The sequence below is a fragment of the Protobothrops mucrosquamatus genome, unplaced genomic scaffold (assembly GCF_001527695.2).
Source record: "Protobothrops mucrosquamatus isolate PMUCROS unplaced genomic scaffold, P.Mucros_1.0 scaffold1240, whole genome shotgun sequence".
Taxonomy (NCBI): domain Eukaryota; kingdom Metazoa; phylum Chordata; class Lepidosauria; order Squamata; family Viperidae; genus Protobothrops; species Protobothrops mucrosquamatus.
The window spans coordinates 151,631-169,740 of record NW_015387447.1 but is presented as its reverse complement, the minus strand read 5'-3'; the positions used below and the strand labels follow the sequence as shown (position 1 = coordinate 169,740).

Genomic DNA, 18,110 nt, shown 5'->3' with positions numbered 1-18,110 from the left:
ATTTGGACGAGGGGATAGATGGGGAACTCATCAAATTTGCAGATGACACCAATCTGGCAGGAATAGCCAACACTCCAGAAGACAGGCTTAAGATACAGGAGGAACTGGACAGACATGAACACTGGGCGCTATCTAACAAAATGAAATTCAACGGTGAAAAAAGTAAAGTTCTACATTTAGGCAACAAAAACCAAATGTACAAGTATAGTATAGAGGGTACCTTGCTCAATAGTAGTAACTGTGAGAGGGATCTTGGAGTCCTAGTGGACAATCACTTAGATATGAGCCAGCAGTGTGCTGCAGCTGCCAAAAAAGCCAACACAGTGCTGGGCTGCATTAATAGAGGGATAGAATCAAGATCACGTGACGTATTAATACCACTTTACAATGCCTTGGTAAGGCCACACTTGGAATACTGCATCCAGTTTTGGTCACCACGATGTAAAAAAGATGTTGAGACTCTAGAAAGAGTACAGAGAAGAGCAACAAAGATGATTAGGGGACTGGAGGCTAAAACGTATAAGGAACGGTTGCTGGAATTGGGTATGTCTAGTTTAATGCAGAAAAGGACAAGGGGGGACATGATAGCAGTTTTCCAATATCTCAGGGGCTGCCACAAAGAAGAGAGGGTCAAGCTATTTTCCAAAGCCCCTGAAAGCAGGACAAGAAGCAACGGATGGAAACTAATCAAGAAGAGAAGCAACCTAGAACTAAGGAGAAACTTCCTGATAGTTAGAACAATTAACCAGTGGAATAACCTGCCTCCAGAAGCGGTGAATGCTCCAACGCTGGAAGTTTTTAAGAAGAGACTGGACAGCCATTTGTCCGAAATGGTATAAGTTTTCCTGCCTGAGTAAGGGGTTGGACTAGATGACCTCCAAGGTCCCTTCCAACTTTATTATTATTATTGATCATCGCACAGTCAGCCAGATGCTCAGACTGGATTTGGTATTTTGTCTACCTATCTGGGATAGGCAGATGTGGATGTTTGATGTTATTACAGATATCGTCGCAGGATGGAGGCAGTTCCTAGTAAGGCCGCCTTTTGCAATTTATTATTATTATTAATTATTATTATTATAAAGCAGTTTTAATACCATGTAGACCATGGGTCCCCAATCCCCAGGCTCCAGACCAATAGGAAGTGGACCAAGCAAGCGAGCAAAGCTTAATCTGCCCATGTGCAGGATCTAGGTAGTGTGCGAAACCACATGTCCCTGGTCCATGGGAAAAAAAATTTCCGGTCCCTGAAGCCCAAAAGATTGGGGGAACACTGATCTAGACTATTATTATAGTGTTTTGTATTAGATTTATTGTATTATTTGTACTAGATAGAGTTAATTTGTCATATTTTTGGTCTATTTATTGCTTTTATCTGTTAGATTTTTTTAAAGATTCCTTTTATATATATACTGTATATATTAGCTTGTTAGGTAATTTCATTTTTGCATTTTTATTTTCTGTTTTAAATTCCTTATATTCACCCTCCTTATGCTGGTCTTTGAGTATAATAAAGGTCAAAGACCACCTTAAGGAGGCTGAGTTACAAGGAATAATAAAGGTTTATTTGATTTGGATATGTTTTTTAAACAAATGATAAACTACATTATCAATGGCAATATAATTCCCATTCTATATCACTTACCTATCAGTCCTCTGTCAAGAGTGAAGGTTTTGTTAGTGAACATGCATTCAAAAGCCACAATATGGAAAACTTTGTTTACTGTGTTGTGTGTCCCAACTATTCTGATATACCTGTAAGTTAGAACAAAACAAAACAAAAATCAACAGAATGAAATATGTAACATAGCACTGATCTTTACTAATGCTGCAAGTATGAGTTTAGTTTATTTCTGTATTGAGAGACTACAGTACCAAGAGAATGAAAAACACAGGCTTCTAGTAAATGCATAAATAAATATTCCAACTATATGAGAAACAACTTTCCAACCCATCCCCCATCCCATCTAGTAAAGAGTATGATAGCAGCACTTTGCAAAAGCCTTTTTTTTTAGTGCTGTGGCAACAACAACAACAACACAACTAAGATTTTTGGGCAAAGCTTAGTAAAATATGAATCAAAACTTACAGTATTAAAGAAAGAAAATAATTACATAACATTAGAGAAGCAATCTTTTCTTTAATGTATTAATAAAGAAAAAAGGAGAGAGAAATGTGAAAAAACATGAAAAGAAAAGAAAAGAATAAAAGCATATATTACACATAGGAAATCATTCCTTCTAATTTCTGATCATAAATCCTTGACCATATGAAATAACAATGTTCAATCTTAATTACAAATAAAGCAAACATTTATAGATAATTCAAGACTGCAAACCTGGTATTAAGATCATTAAGGACTTTTTCTTGAACAGCAATCTTTTATCCCCATTATTCAATAAATCCATCAATTATTTATATATTGATAATTTTCAAGTTTCATGTACATTTAAAAATATATTCACATCTTTATATCTGATCTGTATAATGTAATGTCATATTGATTCACTGATTTACATTTAGAAAATTAAAAACATTGCCATTCACTCAATTTTAAACACTTTGTAGGGTAAACAGTAAACATGTCAAAAATATTCTCACAAATTAGTCTTAACAGTTAAGATTTCTTAAAACTCTTAGTTAATGATTTTTTCACATGGCAAATTCCAACGCATTGTATCTACTGGATCACAATATTTTAATTGTCCCCAGAGTAGTTTTTTGACCGAACACTTGTCTTCCAAAGAGAAACTAAACTAAAAATGTGTGATCTGCAAAAGCTGAAAGTCAGGGAAATTAACATCCCGTTATGAAATGATAGCCATAATATAGATAACTAAAATCTAGGTTTAGAGCTAGAATAATATTGTCCTTAATATATGGGCCAATGTCATTGTTGATATTTCTGTGTCAATATTTAACAAGGAAATCAAATGAGAGAATGTCCAGTCAGCAGGATATTCACCAGATTTCAAAATCAGTTTTATAGTACTGACGGGAAGAGACATTATTATAGTCCTTACAGTATTTAGGCAATACCAACTATCTATCTACAAGCTTTTCTTTTTTATATATAAATATTTTATTAGGTTTTACAAGGGTAAAGCTTTTCTTTTTGTGTCTACAAAAAGTAATATCTTACTTCTTGAAGAGGTAAAGTTGCAAATAAACAAGCAGTTGGTTCATGTATACAGTAATCTTAGGAACGTGAATATAATACAAAAATTGCATTCTTTATTGGTTACACTTGATTCAATATTACACAATCAAAAACAAAAAATGATTTACTGTTATATATCTTACTCTGGGCATCTTTAATAGTAGACATAATGTTGAATTGTTGCAACTGGTTCAACTAAATAGTTAGAAAGTCTTCCTGAGACGGCAATCATATAGTAATACATTATTAAAAAAATATTTCCACTCTGCAACATTGATAACATGCAATTTATATTTAAATATATATTTTAAATATAATACTTGTAAGCAAAAGAGCTCTTTAGTTAATGCAACTTTAATTTCTTAAGACATAATAATCTAAGATCTTTTCTTGGTAGAAATAAAAGACATTTGTAAGATTTGTAATTTTCATATTATACATTGAGTTATGGATTCTATAATTCATATAGAATTATAATTGTCTGTAACTGTATTGCGTAATTCTCATTCCAATTAACTGGAAACATAGGAAAGGATATATGCACTGAGGAATGGAAGAAAGTCATAAGTGGAAAGAAGGGGAGGGAGAGTGCTACCATGACAGGGATATGGAACAGATTGAACAGTGAAAAGTGAAACAAGCTAGTCAAAACCATACAAAATTTGATTTAGGGTTGCATTTTTGTCTACCTTCATCTATTCAAGTTTCCTCTTTCACCTATGCTGCATGACATGTGATGTTACAAATTAATCAACTTAAAATGATTTAGCTTAGTTTCTCTCTCTCTCTCTCTCTCTCTCTCTCTCTCTCTCTCTCTCTCTCTCTCTCTCTCTTTCTACCTCAGAGTTGTTTTGAAAAAAAATATGGGATGAGGAAATATTAAGGAAGTAAGTATTCCTCCTTGACCTTCAAATAGTAGACCCAGTAGAGGTAAGGATGGTTTGTAAGGAAAAAGGGAAATACAATGAATTTTGTTGGTATAAATTCTGTTTGTTTATTTAATTATCTTCATCTTTCACCTTTAGTTTCTTTTTCTGCACAGTGTTGCTTATTCCAACAAGTACAGTGTAATAGGCATATATGTATGTTCCAGTTTATTATGTTCTATATTATATGTAGAAACTTTAAAAATATACTTGTAAGAGAAAGATAAACAGGCAAGATGTAGAAAGTTTTTTTAAGATAATTTATTTTTGTTCTTGTTACCTTTAAAAAAATCAGATTGAATTTTATAAACCAAAAAACAGAGAAAAGGCAATTTAACCCAACCCCTTTAACATGCCCATTATACACACTCATATCAAACTACAAAATGATGCATGCTTCCATTTTTCATTGTAGACACAAAGAAATGTTATTATTCACCACTTTTTCATCATAATGAAAGGTTCCATAAATCAAAGACAAAGACAATAAATCAATCCTCCTCACCTAAAGAATAAACCTTTCTCTTTTTAACTGGCCTTACTCTCATTCCATACTATAAATATTCTCCCTCTTTTTCTCCCCCCTCCTATATACACAGACGCACACAGTATTTCGTGTATGTTTAAAAGTTTTACTTTACAAGAAGCTGTAACTATTTTACATTTTCAACTGCAGCTCTCTCTGCCATAGTTGTGATGAAGGATCACAAATATTTAGCAAGTTTTTAGCTATATGTGAGATTCTACAAAAGGCCTGAAATATGTGTAAAACCCTATTATTTGTTGCTAAGCCTTTACTAAACTTATCTGACTAGGATTTTTGTTAACTAAGTATATTGTGAAAGGAAACATCATAACCCAAATTATTAATACAATTCAGAAGCAGGTCTCTGCACACAATAGGGGGCTTGGGGAATGAATAACTTATACAATTTATATGTGCTGTTGTATTCTGCATATTGAAGTTTTCAAGTGCTTTTCAAGAGCAACTCTAGGTGGAGCACATTGCAGAAATCAAGATGAGAAGTCTCTTTTGCCCTCAGGACTTAACTTTCTACAAGAATTAACCTTGAATCAATATGCTCCTCTTATTCTTAATGGGAGAATGAGTCCAGTTATTAATGAAATTAGATTCTAATAATTATTAATAAATGTTCAGAAAAATCCCAAGCAAAGCATTATAAAATATCTCAATGGAATAAAAAAAGTCACAAAATTATTAAAATATAATTTCCTATCATCCAAAGTGAAAAATGCATGTTATCAAATCAACAGCTATCTACTTAAAAGAAATGACATTTTAAGAATACTATTAGGATTTTGCTGCATATTCTTTGAAGATGATATAATTTAACTTTGGGGCTATTTCCATTCTACCAATGTTGAAAAGCTTAGATCAAGGGTGTCAAACCCAATCGCATTGTGGGCCATATTGTGACAGCCCTTGCGGGGCCCTTGTTTTGCCCTTGCAGGGCAGGGTGGGTGTGGCCTGTGCAGGCTGCATCTGGGCCACAGGCTGCGTGTTTGACATACCTGACTTAGATTAAGAATAGATTTTTGAAAAGAGGTTCTTTAAACTAGAAGGTTTTCTTTAACATTTTTAATGCTTGGATTTCTATGAATATTTGGGAATTTTTTCCAATACAATTTTTTCCCCAAGAGTTGTGTTTCAGTGAGATTCTTCCTTTATTTAAAAATACTGTGATTTTCTTCCATTCCTCTTTCTTTTTTTCCTCTATGTTCAGCATCAAACTGTAAGTACTTCGTTAACTATCCTTTCTTTTAAAATGAACATTTTGCTCTCTAAAACTATTCCTTTTTTCTCCAGAAACTACAAAAATTACATGGAATAATTATTGTGTTTACATATCTTTAACTGCAAAGTACCTTTTGCTCCTATGCATTTTCTAAACCTTAAAACCCTTTAGAAAGAAGCTTAATGAAAGAAAAAGCGACCAACATTTTGAAATTTCTATACTCAGAGAAAGTTGAAACTTGGTCAATAACATCCAAAGTATGGAATCAAACTATATTTTAAGAAATTGGTAGTAGGAAATAAAGTATGCCGATCATGCTCAAGCACATATGACCATTGGATCTACAGTCCCAACTGGGCAAAAATGTACGCTTTCACACATATGACTGTTCTTTACTCAACTATAAATCATTAGTTGTACATGATATATAAACCAAACTGAAATAGAACTCAGATTCATAGAGAAATAAGCAACTGATGATGACTATGAATAAAACCAATAAGATTTCACTTACAGCTTACTATCTACAATGGTTTAGCTAAGTCCTATTAAATGATATCTAATCATATTAAGATCTGAACTGAAAAAAATGGGTAAAGACAAAAAATTCCTTCTCCCTTAGAAAGGAAAGTGAAGGGGGAAAAATGAAGGTTAATGTCTGTAAAAATTCCTGTCAGATAACAAATTATGCAATGCTGTAATGGCAAACAAATGGTTAAGGGAAATAGTGTGAGAAAACTAATTGGTTCAAAACCTTCTGTCCCTGGTGATGGCACAGGGACAATGACAGTTCATATTATAATATATAAAATAGTATATCTGAATGGAAAATTGAGATTTTAAATAGCATTCTGACATTTCAAACTAAAAAAGGCAATGCAGACAAACAATTTACATCCATCTTTGGGGGATATTCCATGGAGAAAAAATGTGTGCATATACTTTATTATCTCCAAGGCCCACCAGAACAACTTAAACAGATGGAAGATAATTAAACCTTAAACATGGCTGGAGATGGCAGATATTGAACAGACTGCCTATCTTTGATGAGAATCAAAGTTTCAGTAAGACTAACAATATATCTGTTGTAAATAGGATAAGTACAGATATTATTTACATCCATGAAAAATAATACCAACAATTAAAATGCTCAATACTCCCTAATTTTTTTAAACTACATCCAATATTCACCAAATGAATCTACCCCAGCAGTTATTCACACTACTTTTAAGGTATTTTTAGAAGAACTGCCTTGATCCTATCTGTTCATCTTATTACATTTCCTCATCTTTGGGTGAAGCCAAAAAAGAAAAAAAGAAAATCAAGTTCCTTATCTATTTGTATCACATACCCATAGTCTGTGAATTGTTACCTCTGGCTCTTAATCTCAGATAGCAGCTAGTCATCATTTTATCCAAGACTGTTGTTTCTACTTTTTGTTGTCCGTAGTATTTATAAATTTACAAATCCATTAATTCAGCAGTACCTATTTCAGTGATGACGAACCTTTTAGAGACCGAGTGCCCAAACTGTAACCCAAAACCCACTTATGTATCGTCGGGTGCCGGGTGGCCGTGGCCCATTGTGTGAGTGTGGCCAACTGGGTGGGTGTGAGCAACTGGGTAGGCATGGCCCATTGGGTGGGTGTGGCTGTGGTGGTAACAGCAGACTGGGTGGAACTAAAAAGTTCAATCAATTAATTCCAACTTTGCGAGATCTTTTTTTCCCCACGAGAAGTTGAAATTAATTGATTGATTGAACCTTTTTTTTGCACACGGCAGCGGAGGCCTAAAGCGAAAAGGTTTTATAAAACCCAGCTGAAGGCCTAGGACTGGGGTGACAGTGCGCGTGCCCACAGAGAGGCCACCTGTGGCACGCGTGCCATAGGTTCGCCACCACGGACCTATTCTGTCCATTCTTTCTAAATATCCAGCTTTCAGAACTGGAAATTACCAATAGAAAAACCGTTACATTAACCATTTTGATCTTTATTGCACGGAAATCTATGCATCTTTATGATCTTGATAGTCATAGCCTTACTTCCTCAAACTAGTCTCTGTTTCCAATACTTTTTTCATTTGTGGGTGGCCAAAAATATATTTTGCACCTTCGTATCTCCACATCACTTAAAGTTCATTAATCATCTTGCGTACTATTACCTGACTTTATATTAATATCAATTTAAAATTTTCACTTTCTATTTTTATTTCAACAATGAATCAATTCTGTATCTTAATTTTTAAAAATATTTTAGACTGCCATTCTTAAAAAATATTTACCACACAAGTCAAACATATGTAGAAACATATACTTCTTTGTCTCCCTTTCTGTTTCTGTATCACTGTATTTTTCTGGATCAAGTTCTTCTAGAAGCTTTTTATTCACTCAATCTTTCCTTTCTAGTTTGACATTGAAAGTCTTTTTTCAGTTACTATCCATCCTTCTTGTTGCCCAAGACTTTCACTGACTTTGAGTATCATGATAGCTTTTCTAAAAGTCACTAGGATATTTTTTTTTCTTTGTGACATTTCAAGAGACAAGAAAAAAAAACCAAATTCAGTTTTCTCTTTTACCTCTTCCCATAGCTTCTTTATGTAAATTAATCCTACAATTGTTATATTCATATTATATTCTTAATTTCTTAATATGTGACTTTCAGGTCAAATTGTGCTAGTATATGTATATTCTTTAATTTATTAAAATTATTATTATATTACACACCGATGATAATTCAACTTGGTACACCAAATTCACTTATTTATATTTTCAATTTCTAAGGCAGCTGACTTACCAACATTCTGGACGGCTTAGGGTAAAACAGATAATAATAGTACAGTAAAAGAAAGAAAACAGCTACACTAGTGAAACCCCCCCAAAATTAATCAGTTCCATCTCAAACTGCAGTTTCATACATCTGCCCAGCCAGTATCAGTTGGAAGAACCAGATCTTTTAAGTCAGTACCTACTTGCACTGCTATATTCTGGATTATCTGAGGATTTTAATTTTAACCATCCAATAGATTGTTAGGTTGGGAAAAAGAGCAACAGTCAAACTTCTTTGCTAGGTCCAGTCATTAGGCTACCAACTCAAGTATTTGCTGAGGATCAAGAGATTGCTTGGATTACTTTCTCTTATGTGCTGTATAGATATATTTGAATATTAGAGGTAACTCCCAAGCCCCCAAATCTTAAAGAAGAAAAAGGAACAATAATGTATTCAGTTTTGCCCATTTCCAATTTCTTTAAAATATTGTTTAAGAAGATTTATATTTTGAAGAAAACAAAGTGGCAAAAATTTCCTCCTGCAGTTTTCAGTAAGTTATATAAAATCTAATCCTCATAAAAATGACTTGCACTCCAAAACCAGACAAAATACAAAAGTAGGCTGGTTGCACAAAGTATTAACCTAAAGCTCAGCAGAAATGTTCCCTCACTATGTTTACTATGCTCTATTTAATCAACACTTTTGTCTCAGCATTGCCATCTCATAACCTGCAGACATGGAGTCAAAATAACTATTTGTACTTCACTGCAACTCTAAATTAATTATCACATTTGCTGTTTATTTGAAGGATAAATAAGGCTGCCAAACAGATCAAAAAGTGTTTCAAAGAGCTAAATCACCTGGAAAAAAATAGTAAATGATATCTGATATAACCTTTAATTTGAAGAATCTATGACTGATAATATTTAAATATGCTATCATTAAGAGCTTCTTTTCAAATCGAATTATACTAGAGGAAAGACTACTAATCTCTACTTTCTGGAGTCAATTCCCGGTCTTCAAAAGACTGTGTAAACTGAAACCTAATACAAGTTTAAACAAAAATTTCATACAGTGGTATCTTGGTACACAACTGCTTTGAAACTCATCGAATTTGGTACTCAACACATTCTAATGTGAAAAATTTGTCTCGGTTATCATTGTTGGTTTGGTCCTCAATACACAACCTAGAACCTGTCAGTATCAGCTGCCTTGTGACTCAATACATTATTCTTTATAGGAAAAAATTGTTTGGTACTCATTGTTTTTGGCACTCATTGTGCCTCCCGGAACCAATTAACAATGAGTACCAAGGTACCACTGTAGGTGTTTATAATATAACTAAACAGCTGTAAAGTTATCAACTCCTATACAATTCACTCCATGCTCTTAGTTCTTCAGTGGAACATCTGTTGCAGGTTCTACAAGAGATATATTTAAATCAACATTCAAGTATCTTTTGCATAGTGGGATCTAGACTAGGAATAACTTACTGGTAAAGATGAGGCTGACATAAAATTTGTGTATTTTATTAATATTTTATACCACTGGTTTCTATTGGCTCCCTAGATTTTTATTATATATAGATGTTGATATACCATTTATACCTACAAAACAGATAGGAGGAAAGATCCAGCTGCTTCTATAACTAGTTTTTAAAGGTCTGATGGATCTGAACTGATTTAGTGTGTAAGATGATTTTGGGTGGACTGATTTAGTGTAAAAGGTGATTAACATATGGAAGCTTCACTTGGAATGCGAAAGGTTGCAAGATTGATTTAGGTCCAATAAGCCTATATATTTTGGGAGAATATGATGCCTCTATTGCAATCACTCCAGTGATTTCCAATTGTTCTGTCCCCGTCCGACCCACACACCCAAATAGCCAGCCGAGGGTTAAAGACTTCTCCAGACACCACTTCACAGATAAGAAACTTGGCAGCAGTTCCGTAGCTGCCTGCCAAGACCTTTTACTCCAAGAACACAGAAACAAAAAACAATACACACAGTTTAAAGCCACAGCAAACTACTTCACCAGAGATTCAGCTTTTGTCCGTCACAGAGGTCCAAATGGCCACCACCTCCCTTTTATAGCCTGTGGGGTGTGGTCCAGTGACTCAGCTTAATCTCTGGCATGTCTCCTTTTCTGCTGCACACGCTTGTCGCTCCTACGCTGGCGTGGATCCAGCCACAACTTCTCTTCCTCACTATCCGAAACACCTGGCTCCTGGCCAATCTCAGAAACACCTGGCTCCTGGCCAATCTCAGAGCCACCTGGCTCCTGGTCAAGCTCTTCTCCGTCGGGAGACATCTGAGGCCTTGCCAAAGAGGAGGGTCCTGGAGAGGGAGGCCTGGCCATCTCCTCTCCTTCATGTTCGGAGCCTTCTTCCTCCGATAAGAGGGGCTCACAAGACGGAGCCACAACACCAATACATTTCTGTAGTCAAGTAAAAGAATAGGATTTTTTTCCCAAATTTTTAGAAAATGTCATCCTCCAAACTGAACTATCATTCAAATGCTCAACTGGAAATCATATAAGAATTTCTTTTTATCTTTTATAGATAGCATCTGGATTGGATGGTCCCATGAACACAGATGTTAAATTCCTACAGCTGCAGCATTTCAATTACTTTCATCAGAAAAAAAGAATTGTCTTGATATCTGATTTGTCTTTTGTCCCTTGAGTTGGATTACACCCCAAGGTTCTGAAGGAATTGACAGACATGATCTCAGAACCACTGAACTATATCTTTCAAAGATCCTGGAGCACCAGGAAACTACCAGAGGACTAGAAAATTGCTGATGTAGTTCCCATCTTCAAAAAAGGAAAAAAATAGATCCAGGAAACTACACACCTATCAGCCTGACCTCAATACCTGGGAAGATCCTGGAAAAGATAATCAAGCAACGAATCAGTGAATACCTAGAGGCAAACAAAGTCATAATCAAAAGCCAACATGGGTTTGTTAAAAACAGATCATGCCAGACAAATCTTATTGCATTCTTTGACCAGGTGACAAAATTAGTGGACCAGAGGAATGCTGTGGATATAATTTACTTGGACTTCAGTAAGGCATTTGATAAAGTAGATCACAACCTACTACTTGATAAGATTAAAAAATGTGGGTTAGACAGCATCACTATCAGATGGATTCGTAACTGGTTGACCAAACACACTCAACGTGTAGTCCTCAATAGAACTGCATCCACATGGAGGGAAGTATACAGTGGGGTACCCCAAGCTCTGTTTTAGGCCCAGTACTCTTCAACATCTTCATCAATGAGGGCATAGATGGGGAACTCATCAAATTTGCAGATGACACCAGGCTCGCAGGAATAGCCAACACTCCAGAAAATAGGCTTAAGATACAGAAGGATCTTGACAGATTTGAACATTGAGTGCTATCTAACAAAATAAAATTCAATGGTGAAAAAAGGTTCTACATTTAGGCAAAAAACTCCAAATGCACAGGTACAGTATAGGTCAGGGGTGTCAAACTGCCGGCCCACAGGCCGGACGCGTCATCCAGAAGCCGCGCCCACCCCATTGCCGGCAATGGCAAAACAGGCCCGATACGTCTCACGATGTCACGTGATGTCGCGAGTTTGACATGTAGGTGGTACCTCGCTCAATAGTAGTAATTGTGAGAGAGACCTTGGAATCCTAGTGGACAATCACTTAAATATGAGCCAGCAGTGTGCTGCAGCTGCCAAAAAAGCCAACACAGTGCTAGGCTGCATTAACAGAGGGATAGAATCAAGATCACGTGATGTGTTAATGCCATTTTTTAATGCCTTGGTAAGGCCACACTTGAAATACTGCATCCAGTTTTGGTCACCACAATGTAAAAAAGATGTTGAGACTCTAGAAAGAGTACAGAGAAGAGCAACAAAGATGATCAGGGGACTGAAGGCTAAAACATATAAAGAACGGTTGCTGGAATTGGGTATGTCTAGTTTAATAAAAAGGATAGGGGTGACATGATAGCAGTGTTCCAATATCTCAGGAGTTGCCACAAAGAGGGAGTCAAGCTATTCTCCAAAGCACCTGAGGGCAGGACAAGAAGCAACAGATGGAAACTAATCAAGGAGAGAAGCAACCTAGAACTAAGAAGAATTTTCCTGATAGTTAGAACAATTAATCTGCTTGCCTCCAGAAGTTGTGGATGCTCAAACACTGGAAGTTTTTAAGAAGAGACTGGACAACCATTTGTCTGAAATGGTATGGGGTTTCCTGCCTAAGCAGGGAATTGGACTAGAAGACCTCCAAGGTCCATTCTATTCTATTCTATTCTATTCTATTCTATTCTATTCTATTCTATTCTATTCTATTCTATTCTATTATCTCTGCTCTGCAAGCTGCATTGGTTGTCACTTTGCTTCCAGGTCCAATTCAAGGTGCTGGTTTAGGGACCATCTCTCCCCGGTTATATCTGCTATCTCATTATATCTGGTAGAGAAGACATATTGTGGGTTCCATCCTAAAGGTAACTACACTTGCAAGATTTCAGGAGGTGGGGCTTTTCTGCCATAATGCCCACCTTATTGTCCTACTGTTAATGTTCTGAAGGCCCTTCAAGACCTGGCTGTGCCATCAAGTTGAAGGTCCCAAGGGACCAGTGAAATCCTAAGATGCTCCCTTATTGAGATTAATATTCACTCTCTCTTGTGTCCTGTAGTTTTATATAGTTAAATGACAATTGCTTTATAAATATATTTATTGCTTTAATTAATTGTTGTACGCCAGCCAGAGTCACTTTCTGTGAGATAGGCAGCCATAAATATTTGATCAATCCATCCATCCATCCATCCATCAAATCAGATAATATAATGGATTCTGTAGACTATGATTACAGACTTCACCTAGACTTTAAAGACAGTATTGTTTTTTAGAGTAATACCATTGCCATAAGTGTAAGACAACTATCATCTGTACATGTTGATCATCTTTCATCATCATCATCATCATCATCATCATCATCATCATCATCATCATCATTATTATTATTATTATTATTATTATATAATACTGAAAAGTCTTCAAGATGTAACTATACTTAAAGAAGAAAGTATTTTGGGAAGAATTTATTCTCTGTAAAAATAATTAAATCTACTATGTTAACCCAGTTATGCCTGCATTTATAAATTGAATTTTCAATTAGACATATAGTATACTAAATCCAACTTCTCATTCCGTCAATACTACAAAATAATTTCAAAAGTCAATATCTGACAATAGGAACCTAATCTTCTAGTGAACCAAATAAATTCCATGCTTGGAATATTTTAGTTATGAACAAACTGACAAATTCAATCAGTGTTGAGTCTATTTAGCCAAAAGATAAGTTCAATTATACAAATCTAGAATGATAATAAAAAACAACAGTAAGCGATTTAGATTTTCAGAGGATTAGTAACGACTTTGGAGATATATTCAAATTTTCATAAAAATTACAAATGGACTCTTAGTATAATAAAGTAATAGTAGTGGTTATAATAATTATAATATCTACTAAGATCCCAATGTTATGCAGCATAGACCAAAATTCTAAGGATGGGTTTTTTTATGTTGCCTAAATATATGTTATTGTTTTTGAAGCTTGACTTTAATATGGTAACTGAATCAAGACACTTTTTAAGTCTCAAAAATGCCCTGATTCAGTTATCATTTTTGCATTTTTATGCAATTTTTCCAGAGAGTATCTTCTTGCAGAGAATATCTTTACTCTTTTAGATAAAATGTGTATAATGTTGACAAAAATACTGAATGAAACATTTTGATTTAACAATTGTGACATGTATTTATAGAACATATACTTACAGTACATTACAGGAGATGTAATAAAGCCTTCTTACTCTGCCCCTCTGCAATCTACAAGGCAGTATAATATTTATGATTGCACAAACATCAAACTGAATATGTGCAAGCTTAAGGAAACAATGGCTTTAATGATTCTTGAAAGAGGTCTTATTGAAAAAAGGTTCTACTGGAGAGAAAACTGTAGTAGTCACAGAAGGAGAAAGAGAGGGAGAAAGTGGCAAGGAGGAAGAAGAGGAAAATAGAAGCAAAGAAAATAAAGTTCTAAAAAAGGACTGAAGGACCTAAAGAAAGTATGGCAACAGATGCAGGACTGAGAACAGCATGAATAGAGATGGCAATAGGCAGAAGTAGCAACAAAGCTAACTATCTCCACTTTTGTCTTTTTTCATTGGCAAAATCAGGCAACTTGGAAACAAAGTTAGTCAAGGTGCAAGGCACCAGTAAGTATCAATAAGACCAGGTACTGGCATCTTCAAAGAGCCCAGATGCTGGTAACAATAAAAATATAATAAAATTAAGATAGAAAATGCAACTAAATATATGTACTAAGTATATGTAAATATCAATCAACCTTTATTATAATTGAAAACCAGCATACATAGGTAAAGAGGTTGGTCAAGAAGTATCCAACATCATTTATTTGGTGTCCTTTTATTCTAATGTACATCCATCAGTTAAATGCATTAATGTTTATGAGATTTTTGTTTCTGTACCTATTGTTTCTATGTTCTCTGGGTCTGCTAAATGAATCGTGATTTTTTAAAAAGTAATTTAAAATAAGTTCTCTTATCTAAGATTTTTAAAAAATGAACAAGCCAGTAAGACATTGCATGACTGATATTTTGGATATGGTATTGTAATGGGGGTTATTTTTCAATCCTTGGTTTACATTATTATTTTAGCAGTGCTATAGAATTGGTTTTGCTTCAGACTGCTCACACCTTCTCTTATTTTTAATAAAAGTTAATTTTCAAAAAAGTCTTCTAATATCAACCTAATTACCAAGAGGGGCAGGGCAAATTACTAATAGACAATGACCTCAAACCTACAAGGGACATGAGATGATGATTATGGGGGTGGTTCCCAGGTTTGTGGTAATCAAGCATTCAGGCTGTAAGATTCCCCATCTGCCTTACATGCCAGTTTTAAAGGGGAAGACCCCTAGTAAAGACATCATCCAGACGGCAGATGATGGCAGTGAAATAATTAACAGCTGTGCCAAAACAATGCCAATTAGTGGTCAGGGCATAAAACCAGTGAGAACAGAAGGAGATCTTTCCATCTCATACCCAGCATCATCAACTACCAGTCCAGTAACCAGTTCCTGTGCGGTGCATTTTAGGGATAAGAATTAAAAGTTCTTTTTTATATTAAAATTTATATTAAAATTTTACAACCCTCCCTTATCCTACAAAAAGTTATATAATAAAAAACCCCTTCGGAATAGAGTGTTTTTGTGGCCCTGGTGAAATAAATAAAACAGTACGGCTTGTTTTTAAGTTCCTATTATTTTCCCAATGGTGGAACACTTCTTATATTCTTTAGGGTGCATGATGTTCAGGCTATTTTGACAGGTTTCCCCAGTGGAGAATTCAGTCCCAAGCTGAAAGCAAAATACTTTTCTGTTTTCGGCAAATCTCTACTAAAACAACAGAGACCAAGAAAAGTTTTGCTATATGATCAGTTGCTTTTTTGGGAAAGCTCTAATTTTCTTGAGGAATAAATTAGTGAGGTGGCTTGGGAAAGGAAAAATATAATTTTCCAATGAGTGGTCACAGGAATTTCAGAACTGAATTTCCTTTATATTAACTCTGTTGTATTAACTCTAAAAAAAGTAGGCACATTGGAGTTGAATATCAATATTACAGATTTGGTAAAAAATAGAAGTTGAAATACAGTGATAGGGAGGATATATAAGAATATGCAAGAATTTTTACTGTACATACATTTTGCATTATGAAATAGAATATAAATGTAAAGTAAATGAGGAAAAATACTTGTCTGTACACTCCATTGAGGCAAGCATTCATTTTATCTTGCTATTCAGTTTGTTTTGGTTTAAATATACCACAGATCAACAGGCCCAAAGATATAAAAGGGCCAAATTTATTTTCAATCTTCTTTTCTACAGAAGTATTTTACAATTGCTATTACCAGCAATACAGAGTTGACATGCCTAAGATAATTAGAATCAAACAACATTCACAATCTGGTAATTACTGTCTTTACAAAGTTGTTTAGGCAAGAGAAATGCTCTTCAATTTACATCATGTTCAGACCAACTCTCAAGGATATTAAAAGGCAATTCTTCATTGTCTCTCTGTAGAAAAGGAAATGGTATTATTCAGCACCATCTAAGCTGTTATTTATTGCCATATGAAGGGCACGTTTCTTACAGCTCACACAGCTGAATCAACACATACATGAAAGGATGATATGTGAAAGAACAGAATCATTATTAAAATATATATTAATTATAAAAGCACCCATTTAAATGAAATATCCTTCTCAGTAAAAACAGTCTTCTTTGTATTGCAACGGACATCTCTGCCTTGTAAATGTTAGGAGCTCACAAACTGAACATTGACGCTGTTGACCTTTATATCTAGTAGGCACTAAAAAAAATTACCCTGGGCTATTTTCCTGAGTAATTCCTGAACCTTTCATGTCATGCTTTATTCCTCTTTCACTATCAAACCATTCATAATGTTCAGCTACAAGCCTGTGTGTTACTGTTGAAGCAATCAACTGAAAATTAAAATGGCTTATATATTCATGGAAAGAGTTTTTAGAAAGGTTATATACGTATAGGAAAAATGTTGGAAATCTGGAGTTAAATCAACATAGATCTAAAAACAGAATTAGGAGGAAAGGCACAAGAACGATGCATGGGTCAGCAGCTGCCTCTGCTGGCGAAAGAGGACCGTGAAAGTAAACTGAGGCCAGAGGGGGGGGAATGGTTGCACAGTGAACATTGGGGAAGATTAGTGAACTTAAGTGAGGTGAGCAGAGCAGGGCAGGAGAAATGCGAGATACTTGCCTGACACAGTGCTCTCCTAACAATCACAACTGGGACTACCGGAACTGCAGTCACTAAACAAAGCCATGTGACAGGAATTCCAGCCCAATTAGGGTCATTAAAAAAGGGCTACCTGTACCATTATGCCTTCACTTCAAGGGAAGATGCCACTAACTAATGTTCCCATTCTTCAGACATTTAGAGATAAATTCAACACTTATTTTAACAAGACTTATTTTCATTGAGTTCAATGGGACATATTATAACCTTAGTTTTACATATTTCTGTATATTACAGAAAACCAGAAATAGAATTTTAAATGTCTCTGACCTGTGATGTCTATAATTTCTTTCAGATAACCTAAATCATATAGATTAAAGAACTTGTAACATGGGTAAAATCAGTAATCTATTAACCGAGGCAACAGCAGATTGTATTTTTTTCTGCACAAAATTGATACAAAAGATGGCATCTCTCAGTTCTCTAGTAATATGAATACTGTACTGGAACTTGCACCAGGAAGACAGAGCCAGACTCTTAGCCATGAATGCTTCCTGGGTGACTTTGGGCAGATACTCCCTCTGCCCAATCTAGCTTTATAAGGCTGGTGTTGGAGAAATGGGAGGAGGATTGCTATGTATACCAGCTTGAACCTCTGACTGA

The 18,110-nt window shown here is 35.1% G+C and overlaps 1 protein-coding gene across 1 annotated transcript in view; it reads right to left on the bottom strand.

The window, feature by feature from the left end:
• Positions 1–18,110, bottom strand: part of BTBD9 (BTB domain containing 9) — a 132,278-nt gene that overhangs the window by 53,967 nt on the left and 60,201 nt on the right. Inside the window, exon 7 of the mRNA XM_015821058.1 lies at positions 1,646–1,755. Coding sequence (XP_015676544.1) covers positions 1,646–1,755 — 110 coding nt within the window. The remainder of the gene's footprint in view (positions 1–1,645; positions 1,756–18,110) is intronic.